Source organism: Syngnathus floridae, chromosome 5 (assembly GCF_059516105.1).
Source record: "Syngnathus floridae isolate MCC-2025c chromosome 5, RoL_Sflo_1.0, whole genome shotgun sequence".
NCBI classification, from domain to species: domain Eukaryota; kingdom Metazoa; phylum Chordata; class Actinopteri; order Syngnathiformes; family Syngnathidae; genus Syngnathus; species Syngnathus floridae.
Genome location: NC_142417.1, coordinates 3,936,070 through 3,961,494, shown reverse-complemented (window position 1 = coordinate 3,961,494; position 25,425 = coordinate 3,936,070). Strand labels below are relative to the sequence as shown.

Below are 25,425 nucleotides of genomic sequence, written 5' to 3'. Positions count from 1 at the left end.
AAGGTAATTTGTTTTTTTATTTGTTTTTTTTTTTGGCACACACGTGCACAGCCAAGTGTACCACTACACTATCAGCGACCCCGCCCCTTTTTTTTTTCATTTCGCGGTGGAAGGAAATCACGCAACCAGTCACGCGATGCTTGGAGGACGTCTCGCGATACGCGACGTGTTTTGGTGGACGCATAGGAAGTATTGCGGAAGAGGAGGAGGAGGCTTCTTCGTTACGGCTAACAAACGAAGCTAATTATCCGTCCGAGAAGTTGCTTCTTTATTGCCTTTTACGCCTAAAACAAACACCCGGAAAGTAAGGTAAAGAAAAATCGTGTTGAAAAGTCATTACGTTTCATTTTTTGTTTGTTTTGTCTTCGTGAATTCGGCTTTCCTGGCTGTTAGGTATAGAGCTCCAGCTGTTAGCCGGCTATCCGCTTAGCGAAGTTAGCAAAAAAAATATCTTGTATTGTATTATTATTCATAAGAGGGGGAATTTTTGACTACCTTAAAGATGTGCCTTTGTGTTTATTGTGAAATAAAACAGTGGCTTGAGAGCTAACACTAGGCTAACTGTTAGCTGCTTAGCTTGTTGGCCCATAAAAATGGCCTCTTTATGCCGACCGTAAGGTGGAAGATACTGAAAGTTTTCCGAGGTTGTTTTGTTAAACTTTTATTTCTGCCACAGGGGCAAAGATGACCGCCGCGCCTTACAACTACTCCTACATCTTCAAGTACATCATCATCGGTGCGACGTCAAGACCACACCCTTTCCCAGCATCAATTTGATTCATTTGTGTTTTTCTCGTCCTTCAACCTGACTGATTTGTATATTTTTTGTCCTTCTCAAAGGTGACATGGGCGTGGGCAAGTCGTGTTTACTGCACCAGTTCACCGAGAAGAAATGTACGTTCTCCTCTTAATATTCTCTTTGCATACAGACAAGCATCCATTCACACTCGCATTCAACAATTTAAACTTGTCATTCGACCAAAATCCTGTAGCACCGATCCAGTGTTTCCTTATTGCGGTTCTGAATTGGGACATAGTTTCTTGAAATTCCACTGAGTGAGGTCGTAAAGGAACCAGGATAAAGCCGGCAGCTCCCTGCAAAAGCTTGCTTTATTAACAAATGACGATGTCATCATTGTACGCAGTCATGGCCGACTGCCCTCACACCATCGGCGTGGAGTTTGGCACCAGGATCATGGAGGTGCATGGCCAGAAGGTGAAGCTTCAGATCTGGGATACGGCGGGCCAGGAGCGCTTCAGGGCTGTCACCCGGTCCTACTACAGGGGAGCTGCCGGGGCCCTCATGGTCTATGACATCACCAGGTAAGGAGGTGCCGCTCTGTGATGATATCACTAGATGATGTTGGCGTGTGTTTGCACAGGAGAAGCACCTACAATCATCTCAGCAGCTGGTTGACGGACGCCAGGAACCTGACCAATCCAAACACGGTGAGGGACCCCCAAAAAAAAACTCCACCGAGGCCAAAATCTTGTAACTTCCTAAACATATTTTAGAACCTTTCGACTTTTATTCACCTGCTCCAGCTTGCTCATCATTTTTTTTTACCATGTCCAGTGAGGTTGACTCAGTCCCATGGAACTTCCACTTCCAACAGTAGTTACAGCTACACCAAGCTGCTTGGAGATGGTTTTATAGTCTTTCCCTTTAACGTTGGTTGTGTGTCGTTTTCTTTTTGATCACTGGAGGCCACCATGCTCCTTTGCTTGCTCTGCACCATGTTTAGCACAGTCGGCTGAACATGTCCCTATGGTCAAATCATTTTAAAAAAAAATCGAGGCGTACCATCATGTATTTTCATTTATTAATTTTCTTTTTGTAATATTATTTCTTTTGTCAGAGTAAAATGATTTTTAAGGCCATTGTGTTTTTCAGTAACAAACAGGGGCGGTTACATACGTTGCTGAACGTGAACATGTTGCCGTGTGTGCGCGCAGGTGATAATCCTGATTGGCAACAAAGGCGACCTGGAGGCGCAGAGAGACGTCACGTACGAGGAAGCCAAACAGTTTGCGGACGAGAACGGTGAGGAACTTTTTAAAGAGTGACTATTTAGATTGACATGTCCATTTGTGTGGAAATCAAAACGTCTGAAATGGGTGCACTCGTGACTGGGGAGTGTCTCGGGGTCGTGGCCTTCTCACGCTGAAGATGCACTTGGCTGATGAGGCAGAAAGATCTCCTCATCCCCGCTGCAAATGCTTGATTGGTTTCTTTGACTTCTTCTGGTTTAGGTTTGCTCTTCCTGGAGGCCAGCGCCAAGACGTGAGTACACGCTTTCTGGCTTACTCTTACTGACACTCGCAATCTCTCGCGATCGTTGTTACATACATACACGCACGCACGCACTCGTTGAGATGTCGCTCTGGTGGCGTAGAGGCGAGAACGTAGAGGAGGCCTTCCTGGAGGCGGCCAAACGAATCTACCAGAACATCCAGGATGGCAGCTTAGACCTGAATGCTGCCGAATCAGGAGTGCAGCACAAGCCGTCCGCGCCGCAGGGAGGGCGACTCAACGCGGACAGCCAGCCACCCAAAGACGGATGCAGCTGCTAACCAATCAACGGACCAAACGACGGACACAAAGACGGACGCATTGCTTCTTTTTTTGCTTTGTCGGCTCTCCTGGTCGGGAGCCTCTCTGAACTCACCTGAATCCCCAACGTCTCGTTCCGGAACCCTCAAGAAGGAAGTACGTTTCAACACAAGTCTGCTTCACTCACCTCCTCACAGAATTCCCCAAAAGAGAAATAGACATTGTTCTTGCACGTGGATGTGAAAGTGTACCCGTCACATTCCAGGGGCTGCTCCTCTTTAAGACCCCAAAAACCATCACTTTTTTTTTCTTCTGTCCTCTACCGCTACACCCTGTTAAGTCCATATGCTCTGTTGTCCTTCATTACGGTTTCTTCTGGACTGAAAGATTCCAAACCTTTTTGTCTTCTCTTACGCTCATTCCCTTGCCACAATGCATTTGGTAGCTCAAAGAAGCAGTTCTCCTTCAGTCCAGGTCCCAAAAAAATCTGCAATGATAATAGACAAGATAATGGGATTGGAAAGTCAAAGAAATCTCTCTGATGGACTGGATGAATTCAGTTTCGAGTCCAAAGTTCACCCCTATTTTCATTTCCAGACCAAACATGTTGACAAAGTAAGGTCCTAAACCAGTTGTCTATCAGTTTAGGTCAGAAAGAACTGGAACAATCACATACTCAGTCAAATGACGAGAAAATTCACTTGAAATGTTAGTTCTCGACTGGGGGATCTTCCAAACATTCCTGTATGACAAATCTGGATTAGGTACCTCAAAAATCAGGTCCCCTTTCTGGAATGGAATGGATCTAGAATGATTGCCAACTTGGAACTCCAAACAGTCCACATTTCTTTTGGACTGGAACCCGTTGCATGTTTCATGTCTGAAGACTCTCATTCTCAGACCATAATGGTGGACTAACTAGGTTCTGAACCAGGTCTTCTAAAATCTGGTAGGAAAGAACCAGATGACTTGCAGACTGGATCATACGTACAGACCGTCCACCAAGACCAATTTTTCTGGACTTGAAGTCCAGAGCCCACCAAGGGTCTCATTTCTAAATTAGACATGTGGACTAAGAAAGCCCTAAAGCTCATCCCTCTTTGTGTTCCTCACAAAGATTCGAAATCCAAATACCAGTCCAGAATCTCAAGGTTCAATGATCCTGGCTTGTTCAATTAGTGTTTCACCCCACTTTTTTTTCCTCCAATGACAAACGTCTTGAACGTAAAAGTGTGGTTCAAGGAAGGTCCAAAGCTTTTTGAAGGAACGTAAAAACAGACTTTTTAAAGTTCTTTTTTTTTTAATGAGACCATTTTTTGGGGTTATTATTTAAAGTCCTTCAATTGAATGTTTTTTTGTTTAATGTTTTCTAGCAACCCCTAAACGCTAGCTCACTTACAGTACACTCATTCCTGATGTAGCATTCCGGGTGCGTTTTAGCTAGCTCGCTTCCTTTACGGGCCTCCTAGCTAAACGAGCGCAGGCGCAGCCTCTGTAGTCCCGTTGACTTAACGCTAAAGTATTTTTTGGGGGACGATGGGGGGTGTTTAAGTGTGCACTTTTTGCTGCTTTGTGATTGATTGACAGCAGCCCCACCTTCAGTCAGCATCTTTGCTTGTCTGTCTCAATGTATGTTTAGCAATTGTTCAATATTTTAAAAAAATAAACTTTTCTTCTTGGAGACACTAATGCATTTAAATCTATAGTAATTCAGTCTAAATTTATTTTAATCCAGACAAAATCCACTTTACCTCTAGAATTCTACTTTAATACAGTTGAAAATGAGTTTAGTCTAGTTTGAATCCACTTTAATAGCCCATAAATTTATTTAATCGTTTAATCCCCCTAAAATCTATGATTAAAATCAAATTTCAACCAATCAAAAATGATTAAAATATTTTTTGTTCACTTTGAAATGGACCAATAAGACATTTCTTTCTTTAATTGGAGACAATGGAACTTAAACATTATGCAAAACTTGGCATTTGTATGTTTACAATGACCTTCAGTGTAGCATTTTATGTCAACATAATTATTGATATATAAGGAAGTAGATTTACAAAAAAAAATGCTGCACGTAAACAAACATCTTGGGCATTTTGTGTAGCCGCGGGACTTGCAGTAGGAGCAGTTGTGATTGACAGCGATGCTGGGTTTGCGCTAACATCACAGTTCAGTTTGATGGCGACGGCTCCTACGTGGCGAAGCTCTTGGTGGCCGGCTGCTCCGTTTCCCGCTCGTACTCGATCTCCACGTATGCTCGCTTCTTTCGAGCCACAGAACCTTTGGCGGGAGATTTGCCTTTGCTGCGCGCCTTCTGACTTGTTCTCGCTTCTGTGCCTTCATCATCAGTGGACATTTCTTCGTCACTTTGCTCCCCCTCGTCGCTGCTCGTCTTCAAGTTGTTCATGTCCTGAAACAAATTGAGACAAATTAGTTTGACGAGGTTTCCCTGTACACCAACGGCGGCACGGGGAAAAGGGCAAAGGTGGGACTTTCTAAGAGCATGAACATTTAGTACCTCAAAGTCACTGAGGTCACTCTCTTCCACCTCATCGTCGGCGACAAACTCCCGCTTCCCGACATCCTGCACAGGAAGCCACACCATCACCTCAAAGCCCGCTTGACTTTTTTTCGCGCATCAGCCTGATCTCCGCGCTCACCTCGTCATCCTGCTCTACCTCATCCTCACTTTCCTCCTCTGCCTCTGACTCCTCATCCTGCTGCTCCAGCGCTTTGTCGAAAGCCACGATGGGGAAGTTGTAGATGTCGCCGTACTGCAAAGGAAACGAGACGGGGTTAAAAGATCAGCATCAGGACGTTTTGGGCGGAGTCGATTATTTACCGTCCCCTGCTTGAGCCTCTCCAGCAGCTCCTTCTCGATGGCATTGTCCAGCTGTGCGGCAATCAGAGCTTTTTCCTCCTTGCGCTTCTCCCGACGCTCAACCTTACGGCTCAAAGGAACCAGTTTCTTCCTAGAGAATGACAATTTGAAACGTTTGGAGATTTGTCTTTTAAGGACGAACATAACACACTGCTGGTTACACTCCTAACTCTCGTGACTCTAACTCTCGATCAATTTATTGCGGGGACCTTAGAAGACGTTGCGCATCCGGCGTACTTACTTCCTCTTGAGAACGAGCTTGCGCATACGGATCAAGTACTGCGTGATCTTGGTGAAGCGTTGTTTGCATTTGTGTCGGAGGAAGCGAGGCCAGTAGATGAGGTTCTCATCGATCTGCTCCAAAGCTTTCTCATAGTTGTTACTCAGCTTCACCTGCGTCAATATAAACCGTTGTCATTCTTCGTTGTTATTAAACGATATGCTGGGATGTGGATATAAACACATCTACAGAAGATGTACACAAATGTTCTCGTCTATTTAAAGATGGTTGGCTTTACCTTCTCCCATAATTTAGCAGGAAACGCCGCTCGCTCAATCACCTTCATGTAGAGGAAACACTGACCTGTGCCGCCAGCATTTACAACAAAGTTAATACAAATCTTATAATGGCAGTGTTGAAGCTGGCTTCTTAGCTGCGCTTGTGTACCTTTCTCCTCCCGGATGGTGGCGTACTGACTGTTGGCCAGTGGACACGACGAACGGTTACACACGCCGGTGATGTTGAATTCATTGCGACAGAAACTTTGACTTTTGGTCCTAAGGAAAGAAAAAAAGCTGTTCTCGTTGGCTTTTCCTAACCTCTTACTTTCTGGCAGGAGCCTGAGGGTTTTGTGCTCACGTTGTTACACATTACATCAATTTAATTAAGACTTAATTCAAACTTACTTGACTTTGTAAGAGCAGAACTGCCTATTGCCTATAAGGTCCCAAATTACCTGCGCGAACAGAAAATAGTTAGTTGAACGATGACATAAGTAATGTTTAGCTACAATCATAACATCACACGAAAAGTTGTAATAACAAGTGTTTGCTTTAGTAATAACGCGATGAGGTCCAGGCTAACGTTAGCCTGATGCTAACTATGAATTCACTTACGTCGTCGTGTTGCATGTTGTCTTTATGCTCACCGCGGAGCTTAAAGCTTCACTCTTCTTTTCAGAAATAAGGTGGAAAGAAAGACAAATGATTCAAACTGACTTCAAGTAGATCCGTTTCGACTCACAAGAAGCACATGGACCTTTCGGTAAGCCACCATGTTTGTTTGGTAGTGACGAATCACGACGACTTACCGCGAGGTTTCACACGTTATATTGTCAAACATCGCGAGATCAGGCGACGCGGTGAACCGCTCCACAACCGTCTTAAATGTGTTCGAAATTTCAAAATACCCACAACAGATCCTATTACTCTTGGGGATGTTTGGATATTTTGTCGCTGAATTATTTAGAAGAAATGTAATTGATGCCTCTTGACAACATCACCTCACAGATACGTAACAATTAACCTTTTCCCCTTGCGATTTTCAATTGACATATTTATTTCTTTGGGTATTAAGTCAGTTCATGGTCAGACGGTTTTAAGACATGTTGCGTAACAAGTGGGGGCATGCCTTCTCACTGAGGTCACGTGATTACACCAGTCATCATTTGCATGAACCGAAAGGATCAGGACGGTCCACGGGAGTTCACCATTTCTATACCACGTACCCAACTGTTACGCTAGCGGTGTACATATCAGTACCTCTAATGTAATATTATTGTGACGTCACATCATCATTTCATATAGGCAAACACGGTCACGCAAGGAGTATGTTTCAGGAGAAGACGACAAAAGAGAATCAAACTTTCAGCAGCCGGCGCGGTGCATTGTGGGTCAGTGAAGTACTACGTCATACGTTGACGTCATCGCGGCTGGTCTCACTTTCGGTTTTTTTTCACCTTGAAACTTTGTGACGTCATAGTGAAACTAAAAAGGCATTAAAGTAAAGGAAACGTGTAAAAAATACATTCAAAATCAAATAACTGAAAAACTATAAAACATCTGAAACGACAATAAAATCCATACATACGTGTAAATGTTAAAAGAGACCAAAGTACATATATGTCAAGAAAATAATATTTGATCAATTAAAACACTATAAATACATCAGGATAAAGTCAACTACAATATATATTATATATTATAATATATATTATTATATTTTTAACCAATGTGAACATAAAACCAACAAACCAGCTCAGTTTCTGGTGTCTAATCAAACGTACAGGTAAAATTTAGACAGCAATAGTTTTATACAGTTGTGACACTAGCCACCTACTAAAATGTTGATCCTAACCAGTAAAAGGAATGTTAAAGTCCTTATGTAAACACTTTTGACATTAATAACACCAATCTAAGATTTCGATCCAAAGAGTTTTGATGCTATCAGCTGCCTTGTTGAAGTTTAATGCTAACAGTTGACAATGCTAAAATTTTGATGCTGACTATCTTCATGTGAACGTTTTAATGAGGACAGTTTTGAAATTAACAGCCATGCTTAAGTTTTGACGCTAACAAGCACTGCTTAAATTTGGATATTGAGTTTTTTTTCTTGTTGATTTGGTTTGAAGCGGCGTCTGTCATCACGGTCGCGTTCATCCCATAAAATGCTGAAACAGCTGGATGCTGGAGAAAAATGTCAATTTATGAAGTTGTGGTGCAGTTTTCGACATGTTCGCCACATCTGTTCGAGGAGGCCCACGTGGCAGGCTGTCCCGCGGCGATGGCGGCGGCTAGCCTGCGTGCTTGGGACGTGCGCGTGCTTGTCCACGGCGGATGTTTAAATAGCCACCATGCTAACGGTGGCGCCTTTACTGGATGCCTGCGTGAAAGACGCTGCCATCATGTTCAGGATGCTCGCCGTGACCTGTGAGTAGACCAGAATGCGGATTTTACATCAGTCGCTATTTTGCAACACATTGACATTAACAATTTATTATTGTTTTGAACGTATACTGTGTTTTTTTATCTTTTATCCATCAAGTCTTGTTTGTGGATATCTTTTAATGGCTCTTTTGGAAAATAGAATGACATGAAATATGTATGTCATGGCTATTTGCAGGATATTTACACACAACTATGATGTGAGAATGTAAAATGAGGAAGATGACATGATTTCTTTTATTTCCTCCTCCCCAGTGGTTTCTGCGCTTTATTTTCTCTCTCGCACATCCGGTAGGTTTTGTCGTAACACCCAAATGATAAGAATGATGATCACAATATCAATGATGATGTTGATGTCTTACAGAGGGTGTGGTGGTGTATGCGTGTCACAATGACACTGCTGTGATGACATGTGGTAAGAAAATACACATTTTCTTGTCTTTATGCTCTCGTGGGTACATCGTGTGTGTGGCTGCATGTCTGTTTTCTGCATTAGTCTGCTTTTTGTGTGTTTTTTGTCTACATTTATTTTTTTTGGTACTTTTTTTGTTGCGTTTGTATCTGTGCCTGCTTTTTGTCTTTTTGAGGCCATGTTACAATTAGTGTTTTTGTTTTTGTGTGTGCAGATTAAGGACAAGTGTGCATTTTGTGTGTGTGTGTAAATGTTTTCGCTGTATATGTGCCTTTGCAGAGTCAAGTTTTAAGATTCGTTTGGACCACATTCTGTACAAAGTGGGCGTCGGTACCCGCTGCGGGGAGGGCAAGCGTCACCCTGACGACGGCGAGGGTGTCTTTTGCGCCTTTCCGTGGGCTGAGATGGTGGTGGAGGACCTGTGAGAAAACACACACACCTGAGCCGAAACAAGAAGTGTCACTATCTGACGTGTATGCGTGTTTGCGTGTGTGCACGCGTTAGCTGTGGCAACCGGCGTTCTTGCGAGGTTCCCGTCACCGAGGCGGTGTTTGGAGAGTACCCCTGCAAGGAAAACACACGATACCTGCAGGCGGCCTACACCTGCATTCCACAGGCACCGCCGCTGCCCGTGCCTGCCAAAACTGACAGTAGGCACACACACACACGTGCAAAAATTTGCCCACACGCACACACACTTTGACCCATTATCTTGTTTTGTAGGTGATGACAACACTGGCTGACCAGGTTGACGATCATGATCTTGTTTATTGAAGATGGAATAAATCATCATTTCACAATTTGACTTTTGTCTTTATGTGGTCGCACACTGAATAAATACACTCCGGAATTTCAAATGACAAAGTTTCAGCCATCAAGTGCAACATAACATGCAGAAAGCACCGACTGCAACCATCAAAATAGCAATAATAAATTAAATGTGATGACCCAAATGCGAACTGCACATAGATCCGTGGCGTAAACGAGACAGTACTCGAATAACTTATGCCCTAATGACCTCTCGTGGCCGGAGGAAACCTCTACACACATTGTCAAGACTCCTCGCACGCGCACACACATACTTTCTTTGAGGTCATGTGGGTCTACCTAAATTTGGTACACTGATTTTTCCATCATTTTGCATGTCGTTACTCCTATGCCTCTAAATGCTTGTGGATGTTCATTTTTCTGTTAGGGTCCCTGAGACCCGTGCATGAGATCCCTACTAAAGCAGCGCCCCAAGCAGTTTGTAGCTGCTCTCTCTCCAACCTGATGTTGCAAAGCCCGAGGGGTGCAGACAAGGCGCCTGGCATGCCGAAAATAGCAGACGTTTTGTACTAAACACCTGCCAGTGGTAAAATGTCAAAACAACAAACGAAAATATGCTTACATGCAGAGGCAAGTACACACACAAATGAAAACACAATGACTTGACTTGACTTGACTTTTTATAACAGAAATTTGGAAGCCACCTCAATGGATTTGAAATTAAGAATTAGTAACAATCCTACATTGTTTTGCTTATGAATTCAATGTCATTCAAGTCATTACACACCATGATCATGATTTTTATTTTTTTTTTTTACATTTATGATCAGCGAAAAAAAAAAAGGAAAAGAGTCTTCTTGCAATCAGCTTGACTTGCCTCAGCTGCCTGCTGGCTTTATTTTTGCACCTTTAAACAGGAAGAGGTCACCGAGATTCATTTGCAATGGCTCCACGTCAAACACCTTCACGTTTGTGAACGGACGCGTTCCTCTTCAAGTCGGAGATTCGGCTTGGTTGGTTTCCACCAAACAAAGCGTCACCATCTTTGAAAAGGTAGATTTTCAAATTATCCAATTTTTTTTTTTTTTTGCCAGGATAGATTCTGAGTCCAAATTGCCTAGCTTATTGAGGGAATTGCCTCGATTTGCTTTTTATTTCTATTTTGCAGCAATAACTCTTAAAGCTGGTCAAACATTTTTAGGCAAAGTTGCATCATCACTTGACAGTATTTCATGATCATTCTTAATTTTGTTTCTGAGTGTTAATTGCAATTTACAGTTTGAAAGTTAACGCTGCTTAAAGGGGAAAAAATACTTCAATGCTAATGAAACTTTTGCACATAGTGGTCAACTAGTTATGTGGAAATTGACAGAAATGTTTGAAAAGAAGATTCAAATTCATTGTATGCTAAAGTTAAATATAACTGAACAGTTTGAAATACATTTTTGATTAAGGAGCAATTAATCCCAATGATTTTGCGTACTACTGTTGTGCAACTCCAAAGTAGGTTGAGTTATTTAATTCTGAGGGGGGGGGGGGGTCATGCAATGGCATCGTTGGCAAAAGCCGTGCACATCAAAGTCCGCCGATGCTTCGGACCCAACAAAAAGACGTTTGTCATCAGAGCAAAGGCTTGTTAGGTCAGCTTGTCAAATATCTTTTTGTGATGTCAGAGATAAAACACGGCGCTAACTTACCATGTTTTAGGCGGGTATTGCTCTCACGGTAATCCAAATCTAGACGGGCTTCTAAAAATAAAAAAAAGCAAGAGGTGGAGTCTTGTAACACTTGCCAAACATTTGAAAGAGCGGTAACAGATTATTTTTAATTTGCGGAGCTTGAATTGAATTATTTCTCATCATCTAAAGTAGTCTGTGATTTGTTTAAATCTGCCAGCGTTTCAATTTGAGAGGAAATGCTAATTACTTTTAATAAATGAATTTTTTTTGCTCATTTATTTGTGGAGTGAGGGGGGGTGGTGGCAATTATTGGCATTTTTAAAAATTATTCTTATTTTCTTATTTATTTTTCCCTGCTTCATGTGCCGCGGACCCAATCCGCTGTATTGCCTACTTTTCACAGATTTGATGATGATTTGCTGTTGTTTCCAGGGGTCAAAGGTGAAGCGCCATCCTTCTGTGTCAAAGTGACCAGCATGAATCCTTGCGTGAACTCAACTGATCCGGAATTACCACAGAGCCCGCCGCCGTACCCGACCCCGGCGGTCCCGGCAGTCGACGCCCGTTCGCCCACATCTCCTCAGCTCTGCTCCGTTTCCGACCTCGGCCCGCTGACCTCGCCGGCTTTGCTTCCCCCGCCGTCATGCCAGGTGTGCGTGGCTGTCCCGTCGCCTGGCCTGCGCCCCTCCCCGCCACCTTCGTCGGCGCCCCCTGAGGACCAAGCCCCGGATTTGGAGTGTTGGGTGTGCTACAGCAACTTCAACAACGTCTTCCGCTGCCCCAAGATGCTGCAGTGCAAGCACACCTTCTGCCTGGAGTGCTTGGCCCGCATCAACGTCAAGTCAGCGCAGCCCGCCGCCATCCGCTGCCCGCTTTGCCGGCGCGTGACGCCGCTGCCCGCCCTCGGCCCGCCCCAGCTGGCCACCGACGCCGACGTGCTGGCGTCCCTGCCGCCCGCCATGCAGCGTGTCTACAGCGTTCGCTTCCAGCGCAGCAAGGGCAAGCTGCAAATCAAGAGGTGAGGTGAGGGGGGGGGGTCCTTCTTGTCAGTGCTAAACCATCTTGAAAAATCTCGTAATTGTGTTTGCTGTTAATACTATACATAATGGTGACTTTTTAAGCCCAGTATATTGAGAATTTAAAACCACAAAGTGCAGTCCACAAACCGTACAACAGCAAAGGCAATAAATTCTAAAAAGTAGAAAATGGCAAAACAAAATCCAATTTACAAGACTCCGCCTGCTGTCTTTTCACAAGGTTATCGGAAGGTCAGGGGCGTTGCACCATAAGGTCGTTGGATGTGGGTCTACCTAGCCCTCCCTTCCAAAACGTTGGCAGATCAGGCGGCGTGGGCGAGGCCTTGTTCAGACTGACGGGTCGGCCGCAATGTCGAGCTTTGCTTCTAACGCTGGTGCTCACCATGACCATCGTGCTCACCGTCATCGTCGTCTTCCTGCTCACGTACAACACCGACCAGCTCTAGAGGCTCGCCAGCTGTCCCCATAGCAACCGGATTCTTGCACTGTTTTTGTGGCGACAAAGATCGCTGTATTGACAACCGAGGTGCTTGGCAACTTGTCTCCATGACACCCGGGGTGCCGTCCAAGATGCTCAACTGTCTCCGTGGCAACCTGCAGGACGCTAAGCACACACTTGCTTTTTCCATGGTGACCAAGATGCTGTAGTCTCCATGGTAACTAGGATGCTGAGTGACTTCTTTCCAAGGTGACCAAGGATGCCGTCACTACGATCTCTGCTGAGACCTTCATGGTGATACAGCTGCTCAGTAACTGCCTCCATGATGACAAAGATGTCTCCATGTTGGTAGGATACTGTGCAATTTGTTTCCATGGCAACCGTGATGCTCATACACAATTTCCATGATTCTCAAGATGCTGAGTCACTAACCAAAGTGTCCAGTATGCTTAATTGGGGTCTCTATGGCAACCAGGATGTTGGTCAAGATGACCCTGGAAAGGCTAGTTGGGATGACGTCACTATCGGCATACTGCAAGATGACGGGCAGCCTGCGTGGATGTTTTGACTGACCATTGCCAATGTGTCTGAAAATATTGCTTTTCTGTGTAATGTCATGTTTTAGACTTTTACGGTGCAAAATAATCTTAAATATTTAACATTTTTAATAATGTACCTTTCTCTTCGCCTTGTTTAAATGTGAATAAATGTCTTTTTTGAATAATTCTTTGGGTTTTTGTTTTGTTTGCCCACCTTGACATGTGATTACATAACTGAACAGCAGGTGGTGGTATTGTAGCACTAACAATTTTTTTTGTGGTTTAATATTTTCTTGGCCAACCAATACGGAGATGGGGGGGGGGGAAGACATAATGGGCGTGTTGAAGTTAATACCTCACTTTGATGTAGTTCACAGGAGGTGAGTGATGAATGGTTGCCATGGAGATAGTGTGTTTTGTACAGGGACATGCACACCCATAGCAAACTGTTACCATTGATAATTTGTGTATGATTTTTTTTCTTTTTCCAACATTTACCTTTGCTCTGCACAGTTCTGATCAGCAGGTTACTGGCCAAGAACCCTCATCCTGCTGGTCACTTCTGAGCCACACAAGGCTAATGTTTTTGAAACCCCTGACATTGTCTGGGTGCAAAATGAACCACAAAATTTGCAGCTAGGAAAAAAAAACTTTAACACCCCTCCTCCAAAAATGTGTGGGGGAGATGGGTTCACTCCATTACTGAAAAAGCCTTTTCTTTTAGAAGGTATGAATGAACTTGAATGAATCTGCACGAGTCCATGTGAGTGGGCAAATTCTTGCGTGTGTGTCAGAGCAGCTCTTGAGTGCAAGTGTGTGCACATGCGCGTGTCACTTTGAAGCGTCCTGACCGCTAAGCTACGCCCATCACAAAAATTGGGCCTCAGGCTGTGTCTGTGCAGGGTGTTTGCGTTTCCACAGTGTACAATGAATGAAATGGTTCAAGCATTTCCGTCTGCACGAAATATGTCTGTGAGGCATTTTTAAAACACAGTGTACGTCGTCTGGGAAATCCTTGTGGTTGGAATGCCAGGGCGGTGAAGTTCTCAACGCCTTGGAATGGAACCAGGCAAAGGAAACAGGGTGGCAAGGAAAACAGGTCAAGGAAAGCAATCAATGGCATAAGGGAAACTCTGTCGATAAAGGATGGAAAGAAATGAGAAGAGACCACAAGGAGCAACATCATTGAGGAACATGTTGCGGAGGAAGGGAGGAAGAGTTGAAGAATTGAAGAGAAAAAAAAATCCAGCATAGGAAACGATGAGATAGTTAAAACGAGGAAACAAGGAAGGAGAAGGAGATAAAAGGAGTCAAGTGACAGAAACAAGTGCAAAGTAGGAGTCAAGGAAAGAAAGTGCGGCTGAGGAATTGAGTCAAGGAAATAGGAATCGAGGAGAAGGAAAGACCAGGAGATGACGGGAAGAGTTAAAGGAATTCAAGGAAAGGAAACAAGACTAAGAGATGAGGGAAGGAGGCCAGTAATTAAGGTGTTGCAGAGCTTGCGTGCGTCTTAAAATAACTCCAAAAGCAAAAATGGAGCCAGTGGCCTACAGCAAGCAGACCACACCCACACGGCGCATATTTAAGCAGCGGGCGTGAAGGTGACAAGGAAGAAGCAGAAGATCGACATGACTTCCTGTTCCTCCTGCACGGTACTACCCGTGCTTGCTGGACTTCGGCCACCGCGCCGCCGATGCCGAGTCTTGTACCCGCCGTCTCGCTGCAGGCGGTGGACCCCGAGGAAGGACCCAGACCAGGCCCTACGCTGGCTCCGCCTCCTCGCAGCGCTGCTATTCATGCAGATTTTCAGTGAGGACTCGAGTCCAGGTGAGACAAGCTTCAAGTCTTGTTGAAAGGGAAAGGTTCTGGTCTTGACAGAAGGTTGTAGTCCAAAGGCAAGGTCATCTTTCTGAGAGAAGTTGAAAGTTTCTAGATTTTAATCCCAAGTTTTGGTTTTGGTTTTGGTCTTGAGTCAATCATCTAGTCCCAAAGTAAGTCCAGTGAGGATTCTTGACGTTAGCAAAAGTTCTGGCCAAGGGAAAGGTCCCTAGAAAATGCTCTACTCCCATAAATAGGTTTAGCAATGCTAACTGTTAGCTTTAGCCTTCGGTGTCTGACGCCATCTTTGTTGATTCGCTGAAGATGCGATGAGCACTGAAAGCCGTGAGGGGGACCAGCCCACAACGCTTGAGCACGATTTGACCCCAGAGAGGCCACGGGGGGTCCGAGGAGTGGCCGGCGCTTCGGAGCCACCGGTGGACCGTCTGGTCAGCTGACCCCGTCGAAGGAAACACAAGCTCCGACATTTCACTTGTTCCAGAACATTTCTGTCATGTAACATATGTAAATACATCGATCCTGTTTGTACACGTCTTTGCAATAAATTATAGTATTCGACTTCTTGTATTTTCTATTTTATTTGTTATTTTTTTTTACGATGTGACATTTGTGGGCGGGTTTTTCAAAATTTCTGGAGGTTAGAAAGTAGCCGATTTCCCTCACTTGTCTCGCTTCCCTTCCAAATGCGTGCTACAAATTCAAAATGGCTTTAGGGGCTGAATTTTCAAAACAATCCAGGAGGAGCCAGGGTTGCATTTTTGGTCCAAGTGTAAGAGTAAGATCCTTTTATTTCGAGCCAGCGCTGGTGTTAATTCAGGTCACCAAAGTATTTTTGAACTTACATTAATCATGAACTTGAATGTAATGATGTGACAAAATCCAGCCGGATTGAAAAAAAAGTGTGCAAGAGACATGAAGTAATTCCTGCTACGGCAACACACACACACACACACACACACATACACACACACACCGGCATGCACGTAAGGCCGTCTGGTATCACTGTGAGACAAAAGTGACCTCCTCGTATCACCCAATAACGTTACCGCAGTACCAAAGTTGCATGGAGTCCTTAAGTGCCTGAACCTGTTTTGCATTTCTGTGGAAGCTACCAACATCTATTAACAAAGAAGCAAGACTCAAGACATGAGATCATATGGTTGCATAATTGTGCACACCCTCTTATAACTGGAATGTTGCTATTTAAAGACTGAACAAATTCCATTCCAACTCATGTTGAATGAAAATTTGTCCTGCCTTTGTTTGAAGAGCCGCTGAATAGCACCAAAGAAGGTCATATTATATACAGTATACGCTACAAAACAAACTGACAAATATTTTCTTTTCAAATCAAACTTATGGAAACTTTTCAAATATTTTAAAAAAGTGATTTTTTTTGGACAATTTGCAATTTTAGTATGACATAAATTTAATGCACAATTTGTCTTCGCGGGCCACAGAAAATGATGCGGTGGGCCATATCTGGCCCCCGGGCCTTGGGTTTGACACCAGTGCTCGAAATATTATAATTACTCAGTGTGGTGGAATGTAGGCTATTTATAGTCAACTCATCGTCTGTCAAGTCGCACGCCCACGTCATTATTGTCATGTTATTTTTATTCCTGTCCCAGTGCCAGTTGGTGCAACTTCCTTGAGATGTCAATCAATCCTCGCAAACGGGGTTTCCTTAACTTCTCCGTTGTCCTTTCATCCATTTTCTTTCAACTTTCCAAAACAAGCAGAATTCCACACCGAAAGGATCCCCAATTCCAGATTCAAATTTAGAACTTGGGTCCAGAATTAAATCTAGAACATTGGACTGCCTGCCAGACAAAATAAGCACCCTGCCCCCCCTACACACACTTACATAACGCTATTTTCCAAAGCTCTGGGGATTTTTGAAAGACCTTGCATGCCAAGAAATAATTCCTGGTGATTTAAAGTCTGCTGCGTAAGTTCTTAGCACTGGAAACGACGGTGATGATTGGCCGTGGTGACGGCCAGTCAGATGCCGCGCGGGCTTTCCGCAGGTCGGAGAGTCCAACTGAGTTTCCAGGAAAGGAAGTGACCTCACACATGACTGGAGCTTTATGAGTTATTGTCTGGGAGCGAAAGTGTAGCGTCAGTTCTGCTCACGGCCGGCTTGGAAATGTGGGCGGATTTGAGAGGGGGTGCGAGACTCTGACTGGCCTCTCTCCCATTGGACCAATTAGAATGAGGCAAAGAAGAAACAAAAGAACTACTGAAGCATGAATGAGGCTGCATTTAACTCTTTCATTGACTCCAACACGCCACATTGAGCATGATGGGATTCTTGGCAATAATTACAAAGCTTTTGATATCAGTTATAGTATATCAATGTAGACACGTGGATGGGAATGTTTAGCTAGCTAATCAGTAAATGAAACGGTGATGCAATAAGTCACGAAAGCCCCGGCTCTTTATTTTGCTTTTGGCCTCTGACACCGACCGAGTTTGCAAACTTGATTGTTGGGCTGGAAAAAAAAAGTCTGTTGGCCAGTGCATGACGTAAAATAAATTATTTTTTAACAAAAAAGTAAAAGCTTTCCGTAGGCTGGACGCATGCTCTACTGTTTCGGTACATAGCGTGTTTTCAGAAAAGGGAATATGATTGCTAAAACGCTTAGCACGAAATATGGATTCGATAAAGCGCACTCTCTTTACCATTTTTTTATTTTTGCCATGGAAAATGTAGTTCAAATTTTGGCCCCGCCTCCACGGCAAATCACATGACCATCCCGTGACCTGCGCCCGAGAGACACGTGACCCGGCCTGGCGTGTTTTCACCTGGATGCCGCCCGTTTCGGCACGTAGGCCGTTCCCATGGCAACCGGCCAATCCTCTGCCTATCAAAAGATCCTTTGAACGGGTTACCGCACAGCTACTGACCCAAATAAACACCGCAACTGGCCAACCATGCGGTGAGACAAAAACTCACAGTCAGCTTTTTTATTTTTTTAATGACTTAGTCAATTTGCAGCCTTGGAGGAGGTCAAGAGGGTTACATAATGAGTGGAACAAGCCAGGTTGTGTGTCATGCGAGGGACGCAGATGCGGTAAAACACTAAAACAACAGTTTTTTCCCGACCTGCGACAGCCGCTCGCTTCCAGTCAGAGTGGAAAAAAACCCAGCACACAGATGTACTGTGGACAACACGACTCCCTCTGAACGCAAAACATCTCGATTGTTTTTCTTGTAAACACAATTTCAACCCCAGCTAGCACAAAGCTATCATTTGATTGCCTTTAAAGCACACGATGATGTTTTTTTTCGTGTCTATCGTTTTTTTCCTGAACAAGGAGCATTTTTGACGCAAAACGTTTTCTCATTCTGTTCAACAAGCACGTTATTTATCATTTGAATGTTAAGACTACTTTCTGTGGCTAAACGGAACCTTCCTGTTAGGGCTGAACGATTTCTAAAATAATCTAATTGCATTTTTTGCGCGATTTATTAGGCAACTCATTTTAACCGTACAGTATCTTATTCAAAAACACACACGTGACACCTTTGAACTTTTTTTCACCCCCGTATACACACGCACCGACCGGCCTTGCGGTGTGATCATGACACACAGGAAACTCAGCTCCTGTTGGAGAGCTTGGCCCACTTCCCGTTGCGGCGCCAAAGCATGACCATCGCAGCCTTCACATTGAACTGTGTGTGTTTATCTTTATTACACACCCACTTATGTCATCATCATCAAAGTTCCTCTGGTGAAATGTTGCTTAGGTCAAAAAAAAAAAGATATGTTGCTCAGGTCGGAAAATCACCAGCGTCAAAAATCCCAGCTTGTGTTATGACCCTCAACAAGCTAAAAGTTCAACTTGCGACGTCAAGAAATTTCTGGTACATGGTTAGGATTGTTTCATTTTCAATGGGCTTGTCGCTATGTTGCACGGAATTGAATGGGCTCGTCGACATGCCTACACGGCCGGATTACAATGATTCACAATGAGCTAACGTTGCAACTAATTGTAGTATGGATGTGTGCGGTGTGATGAAAAAAATGTCACACGGCGATACCGGCGGTTGAAATTTACTAATGATTTAGGCATGAGGAGATGTCGCTGCATTCCTGGCATGTCTGGTCATGATCGTCAGATATCCTTTAGCAACTTTGGCGGAACTATTGTGGGGGAAAAAGAAACTTCATCGCCAACAGTTTTGAAAATTCAATTGAAATTTACAGTTTTAACTCAGTCTTACGAAGCACTGCAAAATGATAAGAAAAATCATGAATCCATCCAAATAGAAACATATCTATAGATAAATATTTCAATCAAATATTCCATCCTGAAAACCCTAACTCCCAATTTTGTTGCATACCTGTTGTACAATGACAATAAAAGCATCCTGTTCTGTTCTAAAAAAATAATAAATGCTCAAATAATCAACATCAATATGGAGAAAAACTTTATCAAGTAAATAAATGAAACAAACATTTGAAACATGACTAAATTCACTCGTATTTACTAAATATCTTACATGTATTTAATATAAAAAATGAATAATACACACTATGTATTTTAAGTTGATTTAAAAACATTTTTAACCAACATTTGAGCAAATGCAATGAGAAGATATATATACTGTATTTTGTCTGTATGTACAGACAAAAGAATAACCACTAACCTGAACTTGATTTTTTTCCAAAAATGGTGAAATGTGTCATTTTTACTTGCGATCAGTTGAGTAAGAATGTGCAGGCCAGGGGGCGTGGCCTGCGTGTCTCGGGACGGTCCTGTGATGACGTCACTCTGGTTCTCCAGTATAAAGGCCAGTTGAGCACTTCTCGTTCTCAAATACAACCACCCAAGAGAGGGTAAAGAACCAGAAATCAAAAGCGGAAAAATGTACTCGACCAGCTCCACGATGCTTCTCTACAGACGCGAAAGTTTGGCCCGGCGCAACACACAGCCGGAGGTGTTCACGTTCGAGCACATCCCGACGGCCGCGATCTCTCCGATGCCCGCCCGGCCCAAGAAGCGCTGCACTCGGGTCATGTACCCTGCCAAGGTCCGGATGCACCTGCCGCCTCCGGAGAAGAGCGCGGCCAAACGCTGGCTGCTTCTCCTCGTCCTGGTGGTCCTGTGGCAGATCTACACCGAGGAGCCCTGCGCTGACACGCCGACCGGCGGCGCCCGTGGCCCGGACGACTACCAAACCTTCCCGGCCGGTAGCGACGCTGTTCCAGCCGCCGCTTCCTCCAGCGTCAGCGAGGCGCAAGCCCCGGCCGATGACTGCACCGCCACCGGGCCAGCGGGCAACAGCTACATGGTGGCCCTGCTCGTCTACCACCGCCTGGGCAGTGAGAACTAAACCAATCCGAGTCTCGTGGTGGTTCGACGCGAAAGCAAGCCCAGCGTGAAGGGACCGAGCGGAGGGCAAGCGACAAGCCCGCTCAGCTGCGCCCCGGAAGCTGCTCCGTGAGCCGGCCCGGTGACTGCCGGTGTGAGGCGTGAAGGAGCCTACAAGTCCAAGAAAGAACAAAAACTGTGAACTTTTAACAAAAACTTGAAATTGTCACTGACTGCACTTCATAACTGACTGTTATTCTGTCTTGTTTAACTATTTATTAATGTTATTTGCTATTTATTGACAACATTTGGAATAAAAAAGTTGAAATATAACATGTAAGGCTTTTTCACTGTTTACAACCATCCTGAAAACACTATATGAATAAGCTTTAAATTGATTTTATGGGTTGTTCTAGAGTCTAGAATCTCTTTTCTCACAAAAAGTCTAGAATCTAGACTTTTTGTGAGAAAAAAAATAATTGACTAGTTCGAAAGAAATATTCATTTTAATGCAGCAGCCCTTAATGGTAAAATTTTGTGACCTACTCCAGCAAATGAGTGGCAAAAACAGCCTGCTATCTATCTGAATGGAATATTGGTCTGTATAAAAAAAAAACAAAAAAAATTCTAGTCTTATGTTGCCTTTTGTGAGCAACCTGTTAAAACATGCACATGAATCATTTGAACTCAAGATTTAATATAGCAACGCTAATTTTAATTGACATTCAGCTGACTCACCAATGTAAACACATTCAAACAGACTTTTGAAGTTCAAAATACACACTGCACATAATATAGCGTAGTACTTCAAATACAATATCTGTGATGTAACGTCCTGCCTTAAAAGGAGTGTCTGGCCTGTTTGAATGGGGGTGATGTTGTCACACAATGATGATGTCACTTTTCAAGTGTCTCAGGCCATGGTAGCTTCATTTCAGGAACGCCGAGGGACGAGATGCACACAGTTTGATATATTGTCACATTTTCTCACGATGACAATCCGAGTTGGTTGTGCGACTGAGACTGGAAGTGTTACAAATAATGGATGAGGATTAGCTGCTAAGAGAAATTGAATATCATCCAACATTTGTTGCAATATTCCATATATGTTAGCAGCAATGTTTTGTTTGCTAGCATCAGCCACTTGTTTTTAGGTTCTTGCCACCAGTATGAACGTCAGGCATGAGCAATCGGTGACAAAAGAAGGCGTGCATGTTTATATTTGCAGAGAGTGCGGATTGTGCCGGTTCCTGGGAAGAGTGTGTGACCTTTGCTTGTTCCGGTGTGTGCATCAACGCTTTGTGTTGTGTGATTGTGAACTGACGGATGGACGCTTTGTCATCACATCGCGTCACAGAAAAGTGTTTGTGTTTTAAACCGAACAACGTGATTGTTTTTGGTGAACGTTTATTTTGGCTTTGATACATGCGTGTTATGTTACATTATCTTTTGAGAGTTACTTTCCCATTCTTACTTGACAGTCTGGGCTCTCCGTTGTTTGCTCTTGATAACTTTTACGATGCATCTCTCTACTGGAAAAATATGTCATTACCGTATTGACCCGAATATAAGACGAGTTTTTTTTTCATTGAAATAAAACTGAAAAAGTGGGGGTCGTCTTATAATAGGGGTCATCTTATATTCGGGCCAATACGGTATTTTGAGACGATTAATTTCAGGACAGAACTGAGACTTGTGGCACAACTTTTTGTGATGGGTTATTGTCATTTGATGCAGAAATATTTCACATTTTCGGCCTAATGCGTTAACCTTTGCCCAAATACGTTTGACTGCATTGTGGGCTGTTTCAAAACACACCAAAGCAGCAAATCTAAACATATGACGTCACGCCAACAACGTGTGTTTGTGTGGTTGTTATCAACACTCGTGTGATAGTGCTCGCACACGCACGATGTGAGTGTTTGGGTGGTTGTTTAGGAGAGCGACATTAAACAAAAGATGGATTCATCACACAGCGGCCGGTTTCAGGATGGCCTGGGGGGGAGGTGATGTGATGAGTCATGCACTCCTGATGGAGTGGGTGGGAAAGAAGGAACCCCCCCCGCCAAAACAAAAAATCAAATTGCCTTTTGTAGTTTTGTTGTGCTTTGGTGTTGACTTTTTATGAGCAATTAAAGTATTGGATTGATGTTCTATCACATTTACATGTGTACGTTTAAGAAAAATATGATTTTGTGACGTCAAAGCTCTTCATTAGCTTGTTTATGGTGTTTTGTTTTGTTAGTTAGCATTAAACAGACTTTATAAGTTATATGGGTGTTTGAAATACACGCCGAGTAATTTGTTGCGTTGTTTGGTTTGACGGTAAACTTGAACCTGGAATGGCAGTAAACAGCTACAGGTGTCTTTTTTTTTTTTTTTTTTAAAGAACTTTTTACTTTCTGGCAAAATGTTGCTTGTTGTGTTCACTGCCACCGCACAAGGCTGGTATTTCAAGTTTTTTGTTAAAAAAAAAAAAAATGATCCGAACGATGGCTTATAAAAAAAAAAAAAAAAAACACACTCAAGGCACGGCCATAATAATTTCTTTTATGTGTTTTCTTTTTGTGATTTAATAGCTTACATAACATAAGTTTAAGAAAAACATTGTCATTTGAAAAGCAATATATATTTTTTGTGGCTCACCCGTGATTAAACAATATATTTCATGCAAAACCTTTTTGTCGTCAACTGTAGATTTGTCAACAAATGTAGACGATTAATCGAAAAATGTTGTATTTACATGAGAGACTAGCAGGTTTATGTAAAAATGTCTTCCGTTAAAATCGCTTCCTTGCCAAGTCTTACATCCTCCTCCTCATCATTCCAGGGGCTTGAGTCATTCCTGTCGTGAGGGTGAGGAAAGGTCAAGGGTGAAAGAGGAGACCTGGAAAGCGTAGGAGCCGATGATTCCCTGACTACATCACAAGTTGCTGGAGGCCTCACCGTGATATTTTTACAAATTTACCAGGTACTACCACCAACACATCAAATATATAAAACACCTGAAACCAGAAAAAAAAAATCAAAAACTAGTTTGGTGGGTGGACCGAAAGAAAAGACAATTCAAATGGAAGATAAAGATTCCAAATTGGTCATGGAAACTAAAATTGGCAAGATCACAGATTACTGTTACCTGACCTGTTTGAAAATGTTTTACCTAATTGTGTTCGTGTAAATGTCACAGCTGAAGGAAGTAGGTTAGTAAATGCTGACGTGCAAAAAAAAAAATTACATCACACCATGTGTGGGGAAAAAAGGGTGCAAACGCATTACAGCTTGAATTAACACATTTAATTATTGTTTGTGTAATTGCTTTAAATGTCACAGCAGGACGATGACATGCAAAAGTGCTTGTACAAACATGCTAACATGTTAGCAAATGCTATCACACAAGAAAACATCACCCAAAACCCTTCGTCGCGATCTTTTTTTGTATAACTGCTACCATACTAGAAAACACAAAAAAACACCCCTTTATAATTATCAGCATGATTTAACAAATTATGTTTGCTGAAGTGTTGCAGGAGAAGACATTTTCGTGGACATGCTAGCACATTAGCATATGTGAACCCACAAAACATCATTTAGTAAACAGGACACAAACACACATTACACCTTAAATGAATCAATCTTGCAATCATTACAATAACCAGCTAACAAAAGATACTTTCTAAATGAGCTAATATTTAAGTATCGGTAGTGTCGCGCCTTGTATGTATTATTTCAACACGCATATTTGTCATTCCAAAGCTTTGAAGAGCTCGTGAGGAATGTGGAGAATGTCAGGAAGTCTCCTGGGAATGTCTCGCTGTCTCTTTAGTCACAGGGGAGTTGACAGACACCACAACGGCGACCAATCCAACACATTGTTGTCTTGTTTCCCACATGAACAGAAATGCTGATGATGTCATTGAGGTGCTCCACCAGAAGATTGCGACACAAGACTGCCACTTCAAAAGAGACACACTCCATCCTCCTCCATCATGAGGATTGCCGACATAGTTTCTCACAGGTATTCGTAAAATGATTGGTTGGGTTTTGTTTTTGAGTAATTGAGCAAAACATAATAGCTAGCCTGAGCACTGTTCTACTATGTTATCATCTTTAACTCCATTTTTGGTCTGGTCATCCTTGAAGGTGGATCCCTCCATCTGTGGTCCATTCTTGAGGTTTCTTCCCTTCTTTTCAGATTTTTTTTTATTTGTAATTAACGGTGGCATGAATAAATTTGATTTGAATAGATGATAATGATGGTAGGTAGTGTAGATGAAGATAAAGAATGATGACGCTAATGCTCATGTTGATGATTACGAGATGATGAAAATGACGATAGGTGATAAAGAAAGTGATGAAAACGAAGCTTATGAATCTAAAGTTATGTGCATGTGTACGCGCGTGTGTGTTGTTGCTCAACATTTAGTCACAGTGCGTTTCAGGTGCACAAATGAAACACACCCTGGACGCACCCTGGCGAGCAAGCACACAGGAATCCTCCTTTTTCTTTTCTTCTCATTCTTTTGATGATGAGATCTATGTTGAAAGAAAGTAAGTTCCTCTTGCCACCTGGCAGGAAACCGGACATGGCAAAAGGGTGTTTGCGTGATGCCATACAAGGAGCGCTTAGTGGGCTCAAATTTTGCTAGCGACATGACTTAACTCTGTGTGTGTGTGCTTGGTGCGTGTGTATGTTTTTTTTTGTGTGCGCTTGGGCACTATCACACCATCCTCTTCCTCATCTTCCTCACGAACAACATTCATGCGGTTAAAAACATGTGCTAGCATGACAAAATGAATGCACTTTGCCCCTTGTTTGATCTGACACAGGATGAGGCCCAAGAGACAAAAATAAATAGTCACATGACTTGCATGAGAGCTAAGTTTCAGAGCTCCACCCGACAGCTCACGATCCTCTTCATCGTATGTTTATTATGTAATTTATATATATATTTTTCCCCATATTCTTATTAACCTTTCCCATGCTCATTTAAACACTTTCTATTGCCGTT

General features: G+C 43.1%; 5 protein-coding genes and 1 long non-coding RNA gene across 7 annotated transcripts; 5 read left to right on the top strand and 1 right to left on the bottom strand.

Moving 5' to 3' along the window:
* Positions 1-144: 144 nt before the first annotated feature.
* Positions 145-4,243, top strand: LOC148397560 (ras-related protein Rab-14-like). Its single transcript, XM_088375754.1, has 8 exons — positions 145-309; positions 677-736; positions 841-894; positions 1,146-1,323; positions 1,383-1,449; positions 1,957-2,044; positions 2,254-2,284; positions 2,397-4,243. The coding sequence occupies exons 2-8, from the start codon at positions 685-687 to the stop codon at positions 2,572-2,574; spliced, it is 648 nt and encodes a 215-aa protein (XP_088231880.1). The 5' UTR covers positions 145-309; positions 677-684; the 3' UTR covers positions 2,575-4,243.
* A 220-nt stretch (positions 4,244-4,463) lies between these two features.
* mak16 (MAK16 homolog (S. cerevisiae)) lies at positions 4,464-6,748 on the bottom strand. The gene is made up of 9 exons (XM_088375726.1): positions 6,555-6,748; positions 6,345-6,394; positions 6,106-6,215; positions 5,957-6,021; positions 5,680-5,831; positions 5,400-5,529; positions 5,218-5,331; positions 5,076-5,141; positions 4,464-4,967 (listed from the first exon to the last, which is right to left on the bottom strand). The coding sequence occupies exons 1-9, from the start codon at positions 6,567-6,569 to the stop codon at positions 4,749-4,751; spliced, it is 921 nt and encodes a 306-aa protein (XP_088231852.1). The 5' UTR covers positions 6,570-6,748; the 3' UTR covers positions 4,464-4,748.
* Positions 6,749-7,908: 1,160 nt separating this feature from the next.
* LOC148397558 (protein eva-1-like) lies at positions 7,909-9,598 on the top strand. Its single transcript, XM_088375761.1, has 6 exons — positions 7,909-8,366; positions 8,637-8,672; positions 8,746-8,796; positions 9,073-9,214; positions 9,298-9,443; positions 9,517-9,598. The coding sequence occupies exons 1-6, from the start codon at positions 8,291-8,293 to the stop codon at positions 9,534-9,536; spliced, it is 471 nt and encodes a 156-aa protein (XP_088231887.1). The 5' UTR covers positions 7,909-8,290; the 3' UTR covers positions 9,537-9,598.
* Positions 9,599-10,456: 858 nt separating this feature from the next.
* LOC148397557 (RING finger protein 223) lies at positions 10,457-13,440 on the top strand. 2 transcript variants are annotated; one of them, XM_088375742.1, is made up of 3 exons: positions 10,457-10,614; positions 11,673-12,258; positions 12,498-13,440. In XM_088375742.1, exons 2-3 carry the CDS (start codon positions 11,717-11,719, stop codon positions 12,721-12,723), a joined length of 768 nt encoding a protein of 255 aa, XP_088231868.1. In that variant the 5' UTR covers positions 10,457-10,614; positions 11,673-11,716; the 3' UTR covers positions 12,724-13,440. The 2 variants fall into 2 exon arrangements, with proteins under 2 accessions (XP_088231868.1, XP_088231869.1); XM_088375743.1 differs by lacking the exon at positions 10,457-10,614 and adding an exon at positions 11,243-11,371.
* A 760-nt stretch (positions 13,441-14,200) lies between these two features.
* Positions 14,201-15,652, top strand: LOC148397556 (uncharacterized). Its single transcript, XR_015858547.1, has 2 exons — positions 14,201-15,082; positions 15,398-15,652. It is a non-coding gene; the product is annotated as an uncharacterized LOC148397556 (long non-coding RNA).
* A 4,259-nt stretch (positions 15,653-19,911) lies between these two features.
* Positions 19,912-20,749, top strand: ier3 (immediate early response 3). Its single transcript, XM_088375762.1, has one exon. The coding sequence runs from the start codon at positions 19,971-19,973 to the stop codon at positions 20,436-20,438; it is 468 nt and encodes a 155-aa protein (XP_088231888.1). The 5' UTR covers positions 19,912-19,970; the 3' UTR covers positions 20,439-20,749.
* The last annotated feature ends 4,676 nt before the right edge of the window (positions 20,750-25,425 follow it).

Excerpts from the sequence above, each read along its gene's own strand:
- LOC148397560 (XM_088375754.1), top strand. The coding sequence starts at position 685 with ATGACCGCCGCGCCTTACAACTACTCCTACATCTTCAAGTACATCATC. Across the intron at positions 737-840 it reads CTTCAAGTACATCATCATCG|GTGACATGGGCGTGGGCAAG; the intron begins GTGCGACGTCAA and ends TCCTTCTCAAAG. Across the intron at positions 895-1,145 it reads CCAGTTCACCGAGAAGAAAT|TCATGGCCGACTGCCCTCAC; the intron begins GTACGTTCTCCT and ends CATTGTACGCAG.
- mak16 (XM_088375726.1), bottom strand. Across the intron at positions 5,332-5,399 it reads AGAGGCTCAAGCAGGGGACG|TACGGCGACATCTACAACTT; the intron begins GTAAATAATCGA and ends TTTCCTTTGCAG. Across the intron at positions 5,142-5,217 it reads AGGTAGAGCAGGATGACGAG|GATGTCGGGAAGCGGGAGTT; the intron begins GTGAGCGCGGAG and ends CTTCCTGTGCAG.
- LOC148397558 (XM_088375761.1), top strand. The coding sequence starts at position 8,291 with ATGCTAACGGTGGCGCCTTTACTGGATGCCTGCGTGAAAGACGCTGCC. Across the intron at positions 8,797-9,072 it reads CACTGCTGTGATGACATGTG|AGTCAAGTTTTAAGATTCGT; the intron begins GTAAGAAAATAC and ends GTGCCTTTGCAG. Across the intron at positions 9,444-9,516 it reads CGTGCCTGCCAAAACTGACA|GTGATGACAACACTGGCTGA; the intron begins GTAGGCACACAC and ends CTTGTTTTGTAG.
- LOC148397557 (XM_088375742.1), top strand. The coding sequence starts at position 11,717 with ATGAATCCTTGCGTGAACTCAACTGATCCGGAATTACCACAGAGCCCG. Across the intron at positions 12,259-12,497 it reads GGCAAGCTGCAAATCAAGAG|GTTATCGGAAGGTCAGGGGC; the intron begins GTGAGGTGAGGG and ends TCTTTTCACAAG.
- ier3 (XM_088375762.1), top strand. The coding sequence starts at position 19,971 with ATGTACTCGACCAGCTCCACGATGCTTCTCTACAGACGCGAAAGTTTG.